Here is a 20,594-nt window from a genome sequence, read left to right as displayed (position 1 = left end):
AAAAAAAGGAAGGATGAGTGTTGGAAAAGAATGACTACAGGATTTGCCCAGCGCGAGGAGTGGGGTTCAGTGTGCTGATCTCAGTGGCACTATGATCAGCTAGGGGCACACAGGGGTGGTCTGGCCGTGGTCCTTAACCATGACACTATGATAACACAGTGAAGTTCAAAAAGGAGACCCTGGGTGCTGGGGGGTGAGCTGGTTCAGTGGGTAAAATTGCTTGCTGTGCAAAACTGGAAAGCTAAGTTCGATCCCCAGAATCTCAGAAAGGTAGATGAAGAGAATCGAGGCCACAAAGTTGTCTTCTGACACCCACATACATGCTGTGGCACATGCATACACTAACTAGATAAATAGGTTAATAAAAACATATTTTTAAGTTATTGAGAGATGCTGGGAGTGTGAGTGTTTGACTAACATGTGAAGTCCTGAACTAGAAAAAAAAAAAGTGAGAGAAAAAGTAATCAAGACCTAGCATTCTGCTAATTTATAATCATATGTACTCTTTAGAAAGCAATACTCTGCCAAAATGTAAAATAAAACACAATAAAAGAGGTGGCAGAGTTAGCTGTCACATTTAGTGCATGTGTAAACATGGGCATTTCTGCCTGGCATCCCTCTGTCCTGCAGTGGAGGGTATCTGGGCTAGGACTCTGAGAATGCTTCTCAGTCCTGCTGCTTCCCATCATCTGTCAGATGGGCTAGTACCTTGAAGACATAGTCCCAATCAAACCATCATGGCTAACCTGTGGGCTGCTGTAGCAGAGCCAGGGACCTGGAGGGTGTCAGTTTTTGTAGGAGAGAGTGGTGTCTCTGGAGAAGGTACCTTCTCCTCTGGTATGAGGGGACGGCTGTCAGCATCCGTGTCTTCTACCTGGAGCTCTGGGTGCTCTTTAGTAGCTGGTACTGAGAAGAGGAAGAAGGGGATAGTCAGGGAGAGAAGCCAGGTTCTGGAGCTGTGTTGAGAGGATCTCTGATGGCTTCGCCTCCCCACTGCGGTCCCCAGCCAAGCTCCATGCAACCTGAGGCCCTTTGCCTGTCACTATCAGCCCCAAACCCAAGAGCTGGAAATCTTGCCTCGATGCTCCAGAACTCTCTCTTAGCTTCTCAGTGTGTAGGCTGATACTAGTGTCACATTGACAGGCCCATTTGTGCCCTTCTCAAGGAAAGAGAAACCATGTCTTCCAGCCTGTAGGAAAGGCAGGAGCCAAGCAAGGCCTTGGTTTCTTGACGGGACTCCAGTTCAGCTGTATTTGCTGTGTTAGTCATGTGTTTACCTGGAGATCTGCTTTGGAGGGTATTAGCATCCATACCAGGAGCCCCAGAAGTCACCTGCTATCTATTTGGGCCTCTGAAACGCCTGGGCCTTATTCCTTGGAATCAGGTACTTCCTGGGAACTCTGTGAATGGTACCACCTTGGGGACTCAGAGGACACTGAAGGGCTGACTATACCTAGAAAGGAGCTTTAGAGGCAGCTGTCCACAAGCCTGTTACACAGCAAGGCAGGGCAGGTACCCTGGAATAACTGTCCCTGGGGATGCTTCTGCTCATGGCCACTATGGAAAGCCCAGTGCGTAGCTTACAACTGTACAATGGGAGGAAAGGTTGCCTCAGACCTGGGTGCTTGTTTTGCTAAGTCATTCAAACCTTACCCCCCCTCCCCCCGCCTCCCAGAGGAGGACCAACATGAATGGGAAAGTTTTTTAAACACTGAGGCAGATCAAGATCATTTGCTAGAATTCAGGAGTCCTCAACTTGTGGGTCTAGATCCCAACAGGGGTTACATATCAGATATTTACATTAAGATTCCTAGCTGGGCGATGGTGTCACATATCTTTAATCCCAGCACTCTGGAGGCAGAAGCAGGTGGATTCTTGTGAGTTCAAGGCCAGCCTGGACTATAGAGCAAGTTCCAGGACAGACTCTAAAGCTACAGAGAAATTCTGTCTGGTAGGGGGAGGCGGGGAGGGGGAAATCCTTACGGTTGTGAAGTAACAACAAAATAATTTTATAGTTGGGGGTCACCTCACATAAGGAACTGTACTAAAGGGCTGCAGCTTGGGAAGGTTGAGAACCAGTGTGCTAGACTGAGAAGAAATCCTCCAGGTTCAGAGGAAGGGAGAGGCCTCACCTACTGCCCCTAGTCCCCATTGGAGCTGAAGAGAAAGGACCCTAAAGGTGACACCTGGGGGTCCAGAACTGCCCCAGCATGGCCTTGGCTCGGGACCCAGGGTGCATAGTATGCTCTATCCTCAGCAAGTCTGACTCCGGGAGTCAGGCAGGGAATGCCTCCTCCCACTGCCTGCCCTAGGCAGGGCTCCATCACCACCACCTCCCAGTGGAGAGCAGGAACACCCTGCTGGCAGAAGGCAGCTCAGATGAGATAGGTTTGTAGTATAGTGATCTAGACTAATAATAGTAGAAACAGAAGCATTATTAAAATGCCCAGAGAATGTTTTACTGCTAAGCATTTACTTCCTCCCTTTCCCCTTTTCTTTGTAAGTTTTAAAAAAATTACATTTATTTTAAAAAGTTACATTTATCAAGACAGGCTTGGTGGCACACGCCTTTAATCCCAGCACTTGGGAAGCAGAGGTAGGTGGATCCTGGATTATAAAGCAAGTTCCAGGAGAAAAATCCTGTTTCAAAAACAAAAAAGTTACATTTATTTATTACATATGGTATGTAAGCATGTGCCATAGTGTGTGTGTGTGTGTGTGTGTGTGTGTGTGTGTGTGTGTGTGTGTGCGCACTCGCGCGCGCGTGCGCGTGACAGGACAACTTGTGGGAATTGGTTCTCCCCTTCCATTTTGGGGATCAATCATCAGGCTTGGCAGCAAGCACCTTTACCTACTGACCCTTCCTTCCCTCCTTCCCTCCTTCCCTCCTTCCCTTCCTGTATTTCACTATGTAGCTGTGTTGGCCTTGAATTCCCAATCTTCTTGTCTCAGTCTCTATAGTGCTTGTTTACAGGTGAGTCCTGGAACTCACTTTGTAGACCAACCTCGCCTTGAACTCACAGAGATCCACCTGCCTCTGCCTCCCAAGTGCTGAGATGAAAAGCATGTGCCACTAATGCTGGGCTTCTGTTATTGGTTTTTAAATGTTAAATATTTACATCTATCCGCTTTTCCTACCACTCCCTTGCTGTGGTTTGAGCTGGGTGTGTGTTCTGGGTCCAAGCAATGCTCTGCCCCAGCTTCCTGAGTGTCAGTTCTCAGCTGTATCTCAGCGCTGGTTAATCTCCCCCAGCTGCTCTGTGGGGCAGTTTGTAACCTTGTTTCCATCTTGTGCCTAAGCAAACTGTAGGTTAGGAAAGCTCAGAAACCTGCTGCAGTGCAGATGCAAACCCAGCTCAGAAGGGCTGAGCCGTGACTAACCAATTGCCAGTTTTGCTGATTTCCTTTTGTTTTGAGCTAAGGTCTCGCTACAATAGTCTTAAATCCCAAATGGGCACCACCACACCCAGACCCGGAACAGCACTTTGTTGTTCCTCTGTAGCACTAAAATTCTCATGTCATGCCATTACTGTACCAGCCACACCTGCACGGTGCTGCTGGGTGTATTTCCCAGTCCCAGTCCCTAGGATCTAGGGAGGACATAGATGGTTCCAGACACACAGACCAGAAAGGGGGAGATGGAGAATGAGATCCTGACATCACTTTCACTCTCCCTCCATCTTGAGTGCCCAGTAAGGTCAATACTTCTGCGGCCTCGGCAGGGAGGAAGCCACTCTGGGCTCCAAGCCTTCAGCAGGCTCAGCATCTCACCAGAAACTCACAGCTCCAGACTTATCTGAGAGAGTTTCCATTGGGAGTTGCCTCCATCAGCTTAGTCTGTGGACATGTATGGGAAGCATTTCTTAATTGCTAATTGATGTAGAAGAAATCTAGCTGAGCCAGCCAAGGGGAACCAGCCAGTAAGCAGCATCCTCCACCTGCTCCAGGTTCCTGCCTTGAAAGCCTGAGTTGGCTTCTTTCAGTGATGGACTGTGACCCAGAAGTGTAAACGGAAATAAACCCTTTGCTTCTACAAGTTGCTTTTGCTCAGCATTTTATCACTGCAACACCGAAGCAAACTGTTGACATCTTCTGTGTATGGCAAGCCTCTCCAGTTTTCCATTTGTCTCGCCATTAAAAGTTTTCCTGTTTATGTAAAATTAGATAAAAATAACAAGAAAAAAGGCCTAAGTTGGGGGTCCTGTGGAGCAGCAGACAGAGCCTAGGTCTTGCCCCTTGTTGCATGGATGATCAGAGTACAAGCTCACCCTATTCTGTGACCATCGTGAGCTAGGATGAGGAGACGAGGGCAACCAGGCCCATTCTTATGGAGTGTCCTGTTCCTACCTGCCCTGATCTCAGAGACAGCCTGGCCCAGTGGCAGCACAAATGTCTGTTACATCAAAGGGAGAGTGGGCAGACTGGCTTAAACCAAGGCAGAAAGGGACAGAGGTTACCTCGGGGCACCTGTAGCCCCCCAAGTACTTTATCATTAATCAGTGAGCAGAACTAACACAGTGACAAGTTTGGACAAGCCCCCAATCTGCACTGAACCCCAAGAATTCCTTCTTCCAGCCTGCCTGCACCTGCTTGCTTCTCCCACCTGCTCCTGCCTGTTTCCACTTTCCCTGGAACAGTAGATACCAATGGCCCTCAGAAAGCCCAGTAGACGCTCATACTCAGGCAAGTCTACCTACAATGGACCTCACATCACTCACCATCCAATTTCCCTCCATCCGAGGCCACTCTCCCTTCTTTTAAAAACATTTTTATTAATTCTTGAAGATAGCGTACAATGTATTTTGATCATATTCACCCCCAACTCCCAAAGACCCACCCCCTCTTTCTTACTCCCCAAACTTTATGTCCTTTATAATGCACCATAAACTCCAATTTGTTCTTCTCATATAGACTCCTGGATAGGAGGCCATCCATCAGAGCATGGTTGCCCTACCAGGAACCATATTTTAAAGAAAACTGACTCCCTCTCCCCCCAGAAGCTATTGACTGTCCACAGCACTTCAGTCAGGGGTAGGAATGACCCCTACCTCTTCTACCAGCATTCTCCCCAAGCTTTATGGTCTAGAGAGGTGACTCATTAAACAAACAAACAAACAAAAAACAGAGTGGGAATGAGTGCCTGTATAGAATGATGGCATGCAGAAAGTATATGTCGTCAGAGAACGGACCAGCTAACTGTGAACCTTTAGGCAGGTGGAAGGAAAAGGACCAAACTCCCTTAAGTCACTACAGAGTGGGAGGGAGTCTTTGGAGGAAGGAGAATTCCAAGAGCACAAAGCATGTTCCTGCAGCATGCCTCACCGGTGAGAAGACAGCCCAAGCCATGCAGAAGCCCTACTCTGCCACATGCCAAGCATGCCGGAGCAAGATTACACTACCCAGGCGACGGATGGAGCTCCTGGTCTCCTTGGCGAAGCTGGAGTTGGACAAGGTTGTCCTCCGGGAAACAAGGACAGGAATGCGGGTGATTGTTGGACGATAGCTGGGCACATTGGGGAGGTGCTCGGCTGGGTTTTGGGGGCCAGGCCGGGGGCCCTCCTGGCCAGGTGGTTGGTCCTGGACCAAGCGATTCAGCTCCATATTCAGGCCTGGTTTAGCCATGGTACTGGGTCGAGAAGGTGGCAGGCAGAGGTATGACCCTGGGGACTGTAATCAGGAGCTGAGTTGAGGAAGGTGGGGCAGGTAGGGCTCCTCCCAAGCCCTGCCTGCTGCATCAGCCCTGCTCAGGTCTGAAGTACCACTCTTTTCTCCAAGACTCAACCTTAAAGGTATCACCAGGTGACATAGACGGTCCAGCCAGTGGCTCCAAGGCACTTCCTGGAGCCCAGGGACTGCTTATCAACACAATAGTATTCCCCACATCAGGTGCCAGACTTAGAATCTGGATCAGAAAGACTTGGAACTTCAGCTCAGAACAGTTTCCCTCTCAAAGAAACCCTGCGACCAATTCATCTTTCTCCCACCAGAAACAGACCTGGTGCTAGACCCTGGGGTCAGTGGGATGCATGCTAGAATCCCTTGAAGAGGTTTGTGTGGTCCTGATGCCCAGCCTTGCTCCAATTATCCTAGAAGTGGGGCTCAGAGATACTGCCTCAAATGCTAACACGAAGGCAAATAAATCATCAGACAGGCAGGCAGGTAGCAGGCAGATTCTGCCTCTGCAGGGCTTGGTAGGACCTGAATTCTGCATTTCTAAACAGTTTCCAGGGGACAATGAGGCTGTCACCTTTTGAGTACTACTTTCCAAACTACCTGGGGAAGGGGACCAACCCAACTTGCTGTTTGGTTCTAGCCCACATCTCTGTGGATGCCCACAGGCCAGCATGGATACCATAGGTTCCTACAGATGAGCATTGATGTCAACAGAGAAGACTTTTGAGTGACAGGCTGCACTGATTAAGCTTGTGTGGGAGGTCCTAGCACTGCTGCACTCTGTCCCATAGCAAGGAGGATCCAGAAGCTAAAGTAGTTTGTGCCTTCACTTTTTGCCTACCCTGGAACATACCATGCCTTAGTTTTATTATCTGTAAAATAATCTGTCAGCCTCACGAGGCAACTCAGGGATCAGCAGCTTGAAGAAGAGAATGTGGGAGTGCATAAGAAATGAAGCCCAGGATGTCATCTGTCCAGGGTCAATGGCCCAGCCTCCTCCTTAGCATTCAATCCCTGGGGTACCAGGTGTGATTATTTGAATAAAAACAGCCCCCCATAGCTCATAGGGAATGGCACTAGTAGGTGTGCCCTTTTGGAGGAAGTGTGTCACTGGGGGTGGGCTTTGAGGTTTCAAATGCTCAAGCCAGGCCCAGTGTCTCTCTTCTCTTCCTGATGTGCATCTATGCAGATGTAGAACTCTCTCAGCTATGGTTCTAACACCATGTCTGCCATGATTCCCACCATGGCAATAATGGGCTAAAACTCCAAACCTGTAAGCCTTCCCCAATTAAATGTTTTCCTTTATAAGAGTTGCTGTGGTCATGGTATCTCTGCATGAAAATAGAACCCAGACACCAGGCCTGGGATTGGGGAGGCAGAGAGGACCACAGTACAGAGGTAGGTACGGATGGAACTCCCTACCCAGGAAATGCTCAAAGGGGCGGGGTGTGCCCATAGAGATAGGGCATGATCATGCCATTTATAGGCTCTGCCCCTCCATCCCCAGGTTCTCTACACAGATTATGCCACTTTTTTTTTCCCTGAGAGGAGGTGGCATGAGGGGCTGGCAGGGCAAGGCTCCTCCAATGCTCTGGGCATCATTTCCCCAGTATCTTTGAATGACATCATCTAGTTGAAATAATTGGACCCTACAACACAGAGGAGGGTCCTTGTCCAGGACAGAATGGAGGGGCCCTGGGCAACAAGCAGACAGAGGCTTTGGAAGAGGGTCCCACCCCAAGCTGCCACCAGCCTGAAAGTCCCCAGGGGATCCTTGTACAATGTCACTCCTACCTGTAGAGCTGGTGGCCTCTTCCTCTACCTCCTCTTCCTCCTCCTCCTCTGGCAAATCCTGCAGAGACACATGGAGAGGATGCTGGATGCCTCATTGGACTCCCTCCAACTCTTACCCTACCTGGTACCAACTGGGATAGCTCATCTCCTGGGCCATTCAAGGAGGTGGCTTACCATCTGTAGAGGGCAGTGTGCATTGAAGTTCAAGGCCCTAAACCCAAGGGTTTTCTCATATACTGAGAGGGCCCCCATGAGGCCCTGTTTGAGGGGACAAAGCTACCCAAGTAGCCATCTCTAGAATCTTTACTCCAGGACGACATCTCCTCCTGTACAACAGCTCCTAGGGGTCCCCCTACAATCTCAGCCTTCTCTGTCCTATGGACAGCTCCCCAGCAAAACCCATTGCCACCCCATCATCAATGGCCCCAGGTCTCTTGGCTTGGGACTCTCTACCTGGAGCGATGCTATCTGTGGCTCTGTTCTGCCTAGCTGGCACTGGTCCACATCAGCCTGCACCACCAAACAGCTATCCAGCAGGACACTGTGACCAAAGAGATAGAGGAAAGAGTCAATGTTAGTGGAGGTTGGCATTTCCAAATCCTGCTGGTGGCCAATGTTGACCAGAAACAGGGGACATAGAGATGTCAGAGGCTAGGTCACATCCACACTGATAATCCACTGTCTGAAAGAAGGGACAGCAGTAAAGGCCACATTTATGCAAGGAAAGAGGGATTTCCCAAAGAAATAGCTTATACACAGGGTCTCAAGGATGAAAGGGGAGACGATCGATCTAAAAAGAGGACACCACAGGGAACGTTCAGAGAAGCATCTCTGGGATGGAGTCTGTTCAGAATATACACCCCGGGTTTCCCCAAGTCTGATGGAAACCTTGGTGGCTGCAGGCAAGGAAAGGTAAGGGGGAAAAGCAAGGGCTGGTGTGTAGAGCACTTCCCCAGCATGTGAAAAGCCCTGGGTTCCATCCCCAGTATGGGGATGTGTGCACAGACATGAAATGACCTAACCAAAATCACAACCTTAACCCAAGGCCCTTGTTTCTTCCCCATGAGTTCAGCTCCAACAGTGCCATGTGAAGGCTCGTGACATCACCAGCCTAGGCAAGTATATATGAGCCATAGGGTCTTGGGTGGTGGAGGCCCTGGGGGGGGAGGACTGTGGCAAACAGAAGGGCTCTTGTCCATGTGAATGGGGCCCCACACTGGAATGAGGAGTCGGGGTATCAGATTTGTCATTTTCCAGAAATCTGAACAAGGTTTTTTCAGGTAGAATGTTCTGACATTGGATGCTATGTAAGCATGCTTCTATCCAGAAGAGCTGGGCTCTAGCAATCCCAGTGCTCAGGAAGTCGAGGAAGGAGGATTAGAAGTTCAAGAGCAGGGTTGGAGAAATGGCTCAGCAGTTAAGAGCACTGACTGCTCTTCCAAAGGACTTAGGTTCAATTCCCAGAAACCACATGGCAGCTCACAATTGTCTATAACTCCAGAATCCAACACTCTTACATAGACATACATACAGGCAAAACACCAATACACATAAAATAAGTACATTAAAAAAAAGTTCAAGAGCAGCCTTACTTATATAGTGAGTTTGAGGCTGAACTACATAAAAAAAAAAATCTGTCTCAACCCCCGACACACACACAAGATTCAGTCTTTAGGTAGGACTGGGCCTTTAGATAGCTGTGTGTTAGCCTGGTGTTAGAACGATAACTCAGAAGCAGGGGCTAAGATGATGTGAGTATACCTCTCTCTCTCTCTCTCTCTCTCTCTCTGTGTGTGTGTGTGTGTGTGTGTGTGTGTGTGTGTGTGTGTGTGTGTGTGTTTAAATGGGGCCTATGTTGTCCAGGCTAGTTTAGAACTTGCCATGTATTTCAGGCTGGCCTAGAAGTTGTGATTTTCCTGGTGTTGGGATTCCAGACATATACTTCCAAGCCCAGATTCTAATGTGACTTTTGTAGTTGAAACTAGTTCCTACTTCCTGACAGCACCGCCTCCCCATCAGAGCCCTGTCCCCAGAGGTTCACAGCAGATGTTCCAAGGTGTCATATCTACCCAAAGGGCCATGTCTCAGTTCTCCCAAGGTGAGTAAGCAGGGGCTGAGACAGGACATACTGGTGTCTATATAAGTCTCCTGCCAGGGCTTATGAATGAGCTTATAATCACATGGCCGTGGCAGCTTCCATGAGCTGTATGCCAGGCCTTGTGCCAAGCTCTTTGCAACATTGTCAATCTCCCTGCTTCTTTAGCCAAACACCCCTCCCTGCCAGGGTTGTGGTGAGATTATTCTAGCTTAGAACTAGGCTCAGAGAGGCTCACAGACAGCCTGTGGTCATACATAGCTCTGAACCTCAGTATCTCTGTCTGGGAAGTGTCGTTCCTGCTGACTCTACAGTATCTAGCAGCTCTTATTATTACTGCTGGCATCCTTACAGGTAATCCCAGAGGATTAACTGGGTTAGGACATACTTCGATAAACAACCTCAGCTCACAAAGCAATTTACTAGCACAACAGTGGCCCTATACACATTACCAAAGGCTGCAGAGGGTCCATGTACCAAAGGCATGTTGCTCTACTCAACAGTATGCCCAGTATTGTCCATGGCTCTCTCTTGTCCAGCCTGGAAGCAGTAGCTCCCCGACTTCTAAAAAGTTCTCAAGTCCCAGGGATCTCTGAGCCAAAGAGCAGAGATGGGCTGAGGTCCGCTTCCAGTGGGCCTGGCTTCTAGATTAAGGATTAAGAAGCAGTAGCCATGCCAGCATCTAAATTGAGCAGCCTGCTCCTCCCCCACCCACCACAGGCCATGCTGCCCCAATTCATGTCTGCAGGGCACCTTCAGCATGTCCCTCCTCTGAAATTCCAGCTCAGAAGGAAGGGAGGACAAGAGCTCAGAGGCAAGAGCAGCCACCTACTTGGTTCTCTCCGGCTCTGCTGGTAGGAGGGCCCATGTTGCAGTGGGTCAGCCTGGGGCTGTGACAATCACACCAAGCCTGGGACTGGAGCATATGAGTAGAGCTGTGAAGAGCTCTGGGTCAGCCAGGACCACAGCTTCTATGATGCTGTGACTGATGCAGCATGGAACCACTGGTCCTTCCTGCTTCTTGCCACACCAATGGGCTGGCAGGGAACTGCAGGAACGCTCCAGAGAGGACAGGTAGGGACCATGGGCCAAGGTTGCTAGGAAAACCAGAGCTATTGCCTGCAGGGATGGGGTTGCTAGGTGACCATCTGCGTTACCAGGGCCTCCACGTCATCACTAACCTGTGTCTCTGCAAAGCTGGCCAAGGGCATCCTTCCCCAGACAGGAACAACCCAGCCTGGCCCCAGCCTCACATCTTCCATGTGTGCAGCTGGGACTACTGACTGTCATCACAGAGGCCAAAGGCTCCCTGAATTTAAACCTGTGGGCGGTCACTTGTGTGGATGTATGTGTGCCTGAGGTGTCTGAGTTGTTTGGACACATGCAAACACATACATGAGTACCTTTATGCACACATGTGAGCTGGTGTGACCATGCATGTGTGTGTCTGTGTATGTGAGTGTGTGCAGCCAGTGTGTGTCTTACACATATGCGTGCATGCATGCCATGTCACTATGCCTGAGGACACACACATACATTCATGTGGACTTACATGGCCATTGGCCTTTGAAGGTGTCTCAGTTCAAGAACAGGGGCACATGCCAGAATTTCCAGGCACACAGGGTAGGAGGAGGAGTAACTCAGAGCCAGCACTGTGTATATAGGTGGGTGGAATGCAGACCACTCAGCAGCCTGAACTAAGGAAGGGGCAACATCTGGCACTCCCACCTGGAGGGCTGAAGTTGGGGGCAGGCACATGCTTAGTTTTCCCACAAGGAAGACTTTCACAGTGGTAGGGATGGGATGAAATGTTTTATATTTATTTGTTTGTTTGTTTTTGAGACAGAGTTTCTCTGTGTAGCTCTAGCTGTCCTGGAACTCACTCTGTAGACCAGCCTGGCCTCAAACTCACAAAGATCTGCCTCTCAAATGGCTGGGATTAAAGGTGTGCACCACCACTGCCTGACTCAGAAAGTTTTACTCTTAAAAAATTGTTTGCATGTGTATGTATGTGGTGTGTGTGCCCATATATAACCATGTTTATGTATGTGTACACACGGGCTTGTGGTATGCGGAGGCCTGCAGTCTTCCTCTGTCACTTTCCATTGTATTACTGAGACTCAGTTGAACCCAGAGCTCTAGCTGACTAGTCTGGCTAACCAGCTTGCCCCACGAATCTCACTTCCACCTCTCAAGGGTACAGGCAGGCCACCACATCACTTGGTATTTATGTGGGTTCTCGAGATGTATCTGAGCTGTTTCCCCAGGCCCTTATTGATGTTTAATAAGGATCAGGGGAATATCTCACTACAGGCCCTATATAGCTTTTGAGAGGCGATGAGTCCCCTCATCATTGCAGGTAGGCAAGGGAAAGTGTGGCTCCCTGTCGCAGTTGGGAAGATGAAATATAAACTGAGCAAGAGAGTCCTGATAGCTGATGTTACCCCATAGGATTCTACACAGCCCTTACCTTGGCAGCAGGTCAAACACAGGGAACAAGGCAAGGGGTTAGACTCGGGAACATAGGCTTCCTTTGTCGACGGCAGTCTTCCCTGCTCTCCCTGCCTGTACCTCTCTCCAGACAGCTGCCAGCTACATCACCTTCCTGGTCCCAAATCTTCAATGCTCCCTGTGGCTTTTGGGAACCCAGTCCAAGGCTGTCATAGCCTGCTTCAGACGCAGTCTGCTTTGATCACTGACTGTGTGCTCTTCTCGTCCCATGTCCCCTTGCTGGTGGAGTCCTTCAGACCCTCCTCAATGACCATCTCTGGTCATGTGCTTGACCTGTGCTCTCTCCTCACTCATCCCTGCTTCCTCCCAGCCCACATCTCCTCACTCTATCAAATCGTACACCAAGTCTCTAGTTTCTAACTAGGTCAGGGATACGCCTTCCATTTTTAATTCTTTATTTAAAATGAACTGTGTGGATGTGAGACAACAGAGTAGAACCCAAGGCAGCTATAGACACTGTCAGAGACTACCTCAGGATTGCGTGTGTGTGTGTGTGTGTGTGTGTGTGTGTGTGTGAGAGAGAGAGAGAGAGAGAGAGAGAGAGAGAGAGAGAGAGAGAGAGAGAGAGAGAGAGAGTGTATGCATACACAGGGGAGACAACCTTGGCTTTGCTGTTAAAGGAGAAGTATGTAAGCTCCATGCATGTACATTCATGCATCTATGCATGCATTAATTTTACATTTATTTAATGAGTACTGTATAAGGCATCTGGGATACAGTAATGAAAACAACATGCTCAAGTCTCAGATTTCATGTGTGAGTTGGGGTGGGTATTGGGCTGAGGGCTCATTTTGAACACAGTGGGGATCCCAACTTTCCCAGTCCTCTGGTCAGTGCCCAACAGTGCTCAGCACTGGACAAAGGCAGAAAGCACCCCACACCAGGAGCCCCTAATCCCACTGCCCAGGACAAGTGACTCACACAGGCGTCTCTTCCTCCTCATACTCCTCCTCTTCTTCCTCCTCATCTTCTTTTTCCTCTTGAATCTGGGGCAACTCCCTAAGTCAGGGCCAGAGGCAAGAGGTGAGCCCTCCACCCTGCTCCAGCCCTCCTCACCCCATCTCTGACATGCATCCTGGGACTTACAGCAGCTCCACCTGGGAGCTCCTCACCAGTAGCCCCAGGCTCTCTAGCCACAACCTGTCTATACCATCCTGAAGGTCACTTGAGGATGGTTCTGAGCTTCAGTGAATCTCAGTTTCCCCTTATGTATTTTCTAGAAATGCAGGTCAGGAGCTTGAATTGTTCATTGTAACAGCCCCTTCTTTTTCAAATGCTTCCCTGACATGAAATCCATTATTTTGTTCTTTCCTACCATGCCTCAACATGGGCCCAAAAGTCATAGGGCCACTTCCCATGGACTGATCTTCCGAAGCTATGGGCTAAAATAAACCTCCTTTCTTTATAAGCTGGTGACCTCGAATATCTGAGTACAACAGAAAGATGGCTAACACACAACCTAAATATCACTGTGGAATGTTGAACACAGTCCAAGAATGGAGTCATTCGAGCGAACTCGGGTGCTTGTGAGAAAAGAAGAGTCTTGTGACCTCGGTCCCCTCTCAAGTGTAGTGGATAGAAGTGAATTCACTTAGATGATCCATTACAACTCGCTATTGTTGTTTGTTTATATGCCTTTATATGCCAAGTGCAGCTTACCCTTGTGATTGTACACTTGACCCATGTGATTCTTCTTAACTCTTAGAGTATAAGTCGTCTGATGCTCTGAATAAAGTTGCCTATTGCATGAGACTTTAGTCCACCTCATTTTTAGGCTCCACTCTCCTAGGTTCATGCCTCTAAGTAGAGCAGTAAATAGTGGAAGGCATGTTAAAGCTGGGCTCGGTGGCACATACCTTCAATCCCAGCTCTTAGGAGGCAAAGGCGGACTGGCCTCTCTGAGTTTAAGGCCAACCTGTTCTACATAGTAAGCTCCAGGCCAGCCAAGGCTACATAGTGAGATCTTATCTAAAAATATATAAAACAACAAATAGCAAAGTATGGTCTAGCCATATAATGGAATACTATATGGCTATAAAAACAATGAAGATGGTTTCCATCTAGTGAATTATGAAAAGTGTCAAGGTATATAACTGACCAAATATAACTAGAGGCAGTTAAATACACATGATATGCCATCTTTTGTGGGGAGAGAGAGAGGAGAGAAGAGGAGAGAGAGAGAGAGAGAGAGAGAGAGAGAGAGAGAGAGAGAGAGAGAGAGAGAGAGAGATTACTCTGGTTAGCCTTAATTTTCAACTTGACACAGCCTAGAGTCATCTGAGAGGGTGACTGAATTGAATCAACTGCAGAACTGCCTAAATCAGAGTGGTCTTTGGGGATTTCTGCAGGAGTTTGTCTTGATTATAAATTTATGTAGGCAGGCTCAGCCCACTGTGGGTAGTACCATCCCCTGGGCAAGTGGCCCTAAGTTATGTAAAAAACTAGTTAAGCATAAGCCTGGAGAACAAGCCAGCAAACAGCATTCTTCCACAGTTTCTGTTGCAAGTTCCTGCCTAACTTCCCTCAGTGATGGATTATGACCTGGAAGTCTAAGCAGAAATAAACCCTCTCCTCATCTACATTGTTTTTTAACAGAGCTCTTCATCACAGCAACAAAATCAAACCAGAACATGGGGGTTCATGTGTGTCTGTCACCAATCTACCTCTGAAATGAGGCCGGTAGTCATGTGCCTAGGGGCTGAGGGCAGGTGCTGAGAGTGGAGAGGCAGGTGTGGTCCTGTCCCAGGCCCTTTTATGCCTTTAGGGTTCCACGCCATATGCCTGGTACCTTCTCAAGCACTGGCTCCTTTTCCAGGGCTTCTGTTTTCCCACCTGGGCATCTCCACCATGGCCTCGCTTTCTTCTTCATAAACAGGAGCCTCCTCTGTCTCCTGCTGGCTGGCACTGCCCTCCTGCTGGCTGGCTCTGTCCTCCTGCTGGCTGACTCTGTCCTCCTGCTGGCTGGCACTGTCCTCTTGCTGGCTAACACTGTCTTCCTGCTGGATGTCCTCCCAGCAAGGGTCCACCTCCTCCAGGACAAGATCCTGCTCCACCTGTTCCATAGGGAGGATGCTGACTGCATGGGATAAAGAGGAGCCATTTGTGGGGTAAGTAAGGAGAGTAGCTTGTACCCCTGAACCCTGGGGGTCCAACCTGGGGACCCTATTCCAGGGGCTTTGGCTCCTAGCTGGCTGTGTTACCAACAGTACCATAAGCAGCCAGCTCAAAGCCCCAGGGACAGCCTCAAACAACACAGCCACCCTTCCAGCCTCCTCCCATGGCTCTCTTCGTTCCCCTCTTGGGATGGAGCTCTGGTTACAGTTGATCAAACTTGCTTCTTATCAAGGTTCTTTTTCTTAGAGGTTTGGCCAGAACAGAAAGACTATTCTATTCACAGCGTCACAGCTAATGTCAAAGGACCCAGACTAGACACTTCACCACCTCCAGAGGCAGGGTATCTTGGATTGTCCCGAGGGATGCAGACAAAGCCTACTCCTTGCCTATTTCCTGGATGCTGCTCTTGGTGACAGAATGTCTGTGAGCTCAGTACCTGCTTCTGGGGACATTATCCCTCCAGCTAAACCTAGAATCTCCATTCTCTGAAACAATGCAACTTTTTTATGAGACCTTGGAAAACAATTACAGATTCCTGTATCTTTTTAACATTTCACCATGGATCCAGATCCCTGACTAAAAAAATATGTGAGCCTGTCAGACAATAGGTTCAGACAGCTGGGTGTGGTAGTTCACACCCCTAATCCCAGCACTTGAGAGGCAGAGCAAGGGGATTTCTATAGGGAGGATTGCGAAGTGGTGAGTTCTAGGCCACCCTGGGCTATACAGGTAGACTCCATTTCAAAAAACAAAGAAATGAGCTCAGGACACCTCACAGGAAACCCTAGTAAAGGAGGGAAGGGGAGATTTCCTGCACACCAGCTGTTTCTCAAAATTTCCAGCGGTCTTGGTGGCCCTCAAGTCAAACATGAGTTAGTAATGGTGATTGTCTTGGTTTGGGGACATAGGGTCTTGCTATGCAGCAGAGGCTGAACTCAAACTTTTGAGGGGATGTCACTGTATTCCAGGCAATAAACGTGCCCGCGAGCACCTCCCCAGTACTAGGCGCTCTCCCGGGCACTATCCCTAGTGTCGCCATCCTTGTTTCCTTCCTTATGAATGCTTTTCAGATGCTCTGAACATGGTCAAAGGTCATTGACCCTTCATGACCACTTCCTCATCTCTGCTGCAGACCCACAAGGTATCTTAGACTGTGCCTGTTTGCAGACAAATATGCCACAACTCTGGGCCCAGCCACCAACCCAGAAAGGCAAGGATGAGGGGTAGCCAGCACATACAGGGGCAGGGGTGGGAGGCTGGCAGGCCCCTGGGAGAAGCGACTGCCTGTGGTGGTCTGGCTCCTCTGTATCAAGATGGAGTCTACTTCTTGTTCTCTACAGCCCAGCCCAGTGCTGGCCCAGGCCATGTTTAATTTTCACCTCTGGTGTCTTTCCTGGACACGCTACCTTCCAGTCAGCAACCTGTCCAGTTGCTCCACTGAGACAGAAGCTCCTGCTGCCAGGGAGTCTGGTCACATAGGTTTTCACCAGGCCAAACACTCTGGCCTCAGGTCTCCTGAGGGCCTGTGCTTGCTTCAGTCCGCCTTCTCTAGCAGGCCTAACTCATGATGCCCCTTTCTCTAGTCCAGGCTAATCTGTCCTCACCTACTCTGCTCTGAAGCACAGGCCCTCGCTCACCACACACAGCTCTGAAGGTCCCAGACATCGCCCTCACCAGAATACATGGGAAGGCAGGAGCTGTTTGAAAAGGCAGATTCCCTCGATGTATGTACCTCAGCAATGAGATCTGGAGGTGGGACATTCTTCACAATTGAGCCTGGTCAAATGAGGTATGGACCTGCTTTGAGTATATCCCCTGCCTGTGGTACTTGTTCAGCCCCAGAGTAATCTTTGTGAAGTCAGTACCTGCTCAACCACCTTCAGTGGCTCCCCATTGCTGAGAGCCTAGTCCCTACAGGTTAGTTAAACTTCCTGCTTTGACTTCACTAACAAGGGCTTGGGATCCCAGTTAGCTGACATGGCCAGAGTTCTTCAACCCCTTGCCCCTGCCTCCAGACATTTTCCACTTTATTATCTATACAGACTGCCCTTTCTCACTGCCAGCTCCTGTTCACCCAAACTCAGATGATGGATATGAATGAAGGGACAAATGCCAGCTCCTGTTCACAGCTTCCTCATGAGCCCAATGTTGGCCATCACAGCCAGACCATCCCGTTACCGACAGAAGCCAGGCCCTTCTGTAAAAGCTGATCTTTACATTTTATTTATTTATTTAATTTACTTATTGAGACAGGGTTTCTCTATGTAGCCCTGGCTGTCCTAGCACTTGCTCTGTATACCAGGCTGGCCTACTTAGAGATCTGCCTGTCTCTACCTCCCAAGTGCTGGGATTAAAGTGTGTACCACCATCATCCAGCATGAATGCTGACTTTTTTTAAAGGTTGACAATTCTGTTTCAAAATCAATCTAAATAAAGACATCTAGGAGCCTCCAGCCTATAACCCCAGTACCACAGGCAATGTCTATTCAACTCATCTCTCTTTAAGAACTACAGTATTGTGGGGTATATTTGCAATTCCATCAATCAGTTGGTTGAGACAGAAGGATGAAGACTTGGAGGCCAGCCTGGAATGTATAGCAAGGACCTGTCTAAAAAAAAGTAAAACCCAAAGGCTTCTTTCAGACTTGTCCTAAGAATGTCATACAGTCACAGATTTGAGGTGCAAAGTCACACTCTTTAATGTCAATTACAATGTCATAGTTGATGTCCCCTGACTCTCAGAGACAGAACTAGGACAGACCTTGGGAGAACCACTTGTAGGGAAAGTGGGCCCTGCAGCAGTGTGGATGGTATTAGGTTCCTGGTGTGAGCATGCTCAGACATTGAACATTGAGGCCTTAATAGGGCTCTCCGTAGTCAATCACCAGGAAGTCCCCCTTGCCCTTGATCTGGTCAGGGTGCTGCCCCCTGGCCAAGAGCCCCAAAAGCTCTGGTGTTTCATATGACTCTGGTTTCCTTGGTCCTGCCTGGTGTTCACTATTCAAGGAGGGTGGAGATTAGCAGTCACTGCCCCCTAAAAGGTCTTCTCTTGAGGCATCCTTCTGTCCTTCATCCATTCATCCGTTTGTCCATGGGCTCCCCAGGTCCCCTTCTCCCTTGTTTCAGAGGCCTCCAGCTGCTGTCACCCCTGAAACAAAGGAGGTGACAAAAATGTGGGCACCTGAGTGGACAGACAGAAGATGGATGGATAGATGGATGAAAGGGTGGTCATCTGAGTAGCCAAGCAGAAGATGGATGGATGGGAATGGATGGATTGGCGGATGGATGGGTGGATAGATGGATGGATGGATGGAAGGAAGGAAGGAAGGAAGGATATATGAGTGACCAAAGTGGGTGGGTGGATGGGTAGGTGAGGATATGAGTGGCCAAGCAGAGGATGGATGGATGGGAAGGTTAGGAGACAGGGCAGAGGAAGGAAATGAACATGTATTCCCAGGCCCCTAGTCATCCCATGAAGTGGGTTGAACAGTGTCCCCCCCCAAAAAAAAACATGTTCAGGTTCTATGCTATTCTATGCCACTGTGACTTTATTTGGCAATAGGGTTTTGACAACATGATTGGCCTCAGGATCTCAAAAGCAAGAGCCTCCCATGTTTAGGGCAGGATTTCTCCCCAGCTGTTGATCTGGGGGTGGGGGGAGATGAGCAGAGGGGACAGGGAGCAGATGGAAGATCAGCTAGAAGCCATAGAGGCCAAGCTGGTCAGGAGAGTTGCAAGGACAGCCCAGCCCCACTCCTAGGGCCTCAAAAGGACTGGACTTTGCCAGCACCTCAATTGTGGACATATGTACATTTGTCACAGCAGTCACAGAGGACAAACCTACACTCCTGGCATTTGTGCTAAGCCTGTGTCCACTCTTGTCTGGTGCCCACCAGTGACCTACCTGTCCCAGGAACTTTGGGGTAACCTGATTTCAGCCAGCTGAAATCCTACAACCTTCCGTGGAGTCAATAGGAAGACAGGAGGACCCAGAACCCATCTAAGCCCTCTGTCGTGTATAGATGGTCTCTGCCCTGGGAAATTTTGGTCCTTGAACTTCAGCCTGATTAATCACTTGCCTGGCTAAATGGAGCCTAGTTTCTGCTACATATGACTTACTCTGAATAGACAGGAGTCTCTGGTTCTCCAAGGTTTGCCCTTTACTTGCTCTAACAGCCATGGAGTTCCTACATGTTCCAGAGTAGTCAGGAACATCCCATCCATCATACTTTCTCAACCTAGACTCTGCTCAGCCCAGCTTCCGGAGTCTAGTTCCCAGTTCTGGGTGATTGCCAACAGGAAGGGGTGTGGACTTGTTGTTTTCCTGATGGAGGCTGGAAGCCAAAGTGGAAACACTCTAACCACCAACTCCAACACTGTTATTCAGAGATGCAGAACAGGCTCTCTCAACTCCAGGTTGGGAGACCCTAATTGCACCTCACACTCAGACCTAAGCATATCAGGTAGCTCTCCCTGAAGTAAACATGGGACCCATATGTGTGATACTTACTAGTCTGCACATCACACGTCCCAGGGCAGCTGGAGTCCTACATGGGGAGAAAAGAGTAGACCTGTCATGACGGCCTCACCTGCCCCCTCCCGTCACCGATGTATATGAATCTTTTCCCCAGCAGAACCTGCAGAGACCCACTGCCTCGAGTCCCCACTCCTGGCTGCTCCGGTCCCTTCCCCCGCCAGGACCACAGCTTGCTCCCAGCTTTTGCTCAGGCTATAATATCCTCTCTTTTGCTCACTCTGTGAGATGCCAGCCCTCTTTCTTGCACCTGGAACTCTTCTCCCAGAGTCTCTGTCACCACAGCATTTTCATTAGCTAATGGTTCCTGAGCCCCAACCCCTTTTATACTTGGAAATCTCTGAAGCCATTGTTCTTTACCCCTTAGGAGACAGCACGGATGAGGTGTGTGAATGCATAAGCCTGGCTTTCAGTACCTTTTGCTCAGCCTCCCTCAGCACTGAGCCAGCTGGGAGAGGAGGAGTGTGCAGAACTGGGTGTGGACTCAGGGTATCTGGCTCTTTGGAACACCTCCCATTAAACAAAGAATAAAATCCCTGCTGGGCCTAGAGCCATCGAGGGAAAAATAGAGCAGTTAACTCTGTGACACAAGGTAGGGTCCCTGAAGCAATTGCAGCAAGGTGCCTGCTCAGATGCTGGTGCTAGGACCTTACGGGCCCCAGAGACCCAGGACCAGTCCAGGCCCAACACTCTCTGGCTTACTTTCAAAGCTCTTTTCTTTCCTTGTTTTCCTTCACAAGCCTGGGTGGTAATGGAATTGTTCACCCACTGCTCAGGGAGATAAAGTAAGGCTCTCAGAGGACCCAGTCCAATGTCACACAGTCACCTCCCGGTTGTAGGTGCTTCTATGGAGACATGAGTTGTCGTCCCCCA

General features: G+C 49.3%; 1 protein-coding gene and 1 long non-coding RNA gene across 2 annotated transcripts in view; both read right to left on the bottom strand.

Moving 5' to 3' along the window:
• Positions 1-20,594, bottom strand: part of Cngb1 (cyclic nucleotide gated channel subunit beta 1) — a 56,870-nt gene that overhangs the window by 26,640 nt on the left and 9,636 nt on the right. The window contains exons 10-16 of the mRNA XM_051201929.1: positions 19,698-19,734; positions 14,906-15,149; positions 12,995-13,072; positions 7,921-8,008; positions 7,427-7,525; positions 5,400-5,667; positions 747-906 (exon numbers count right to left, since the gene is read on the bottom strand). Coding sequence (XP_051057886.1) covers positions 747-906; positions 5,400-5,667; positions 7,427-7,525; positions 7,921-8,008; positions 12,995-13,072; positions 14,906-15,149; positions 19,698-19,734 — 974 coding nt within the window. The remainder of the gene's footprint in view (positions 1-746; positions 907-5,399; positions 5,668-7,426; positions 7,526-7,920; positions 8,009-12,994; positions 13,073-14,905; positions 15,150-19,697; positions 19,735-20,594) is intronic.
• Positions 7,417-10,638, bottom strand: LOC127234871 (uncharacterized). The gene is made up of 3 exons (XR_007835660.1): positions 10,395-10,638; positions 7,921-8,008; positions 7,417-7,525 (listed from the first exon to the last, which is right to left on the bottom strand). It is a non-coding gene; the product is annotated as an uncharacterized LOC127234871 (long non-coding RNA).

The sequence above is a fragment of the Phodopus roborovskii genome, unplaced genomic scaffold (genome assembly GCF_943737965.1).
Source record: "Phodopus roborovskii unplaced genomic scaffold, PHOROB, whole genome shotgun sequence".
Lineage (NCBI taxonomy): Eukaryota > Metazoa > Chordata > Mammalia > Rodentia > Cricetidae > Phodopus > Phodopus roborovskii.
This window is presented reverse-complemented; position numbering and strand designations above follow the sequence as displayed.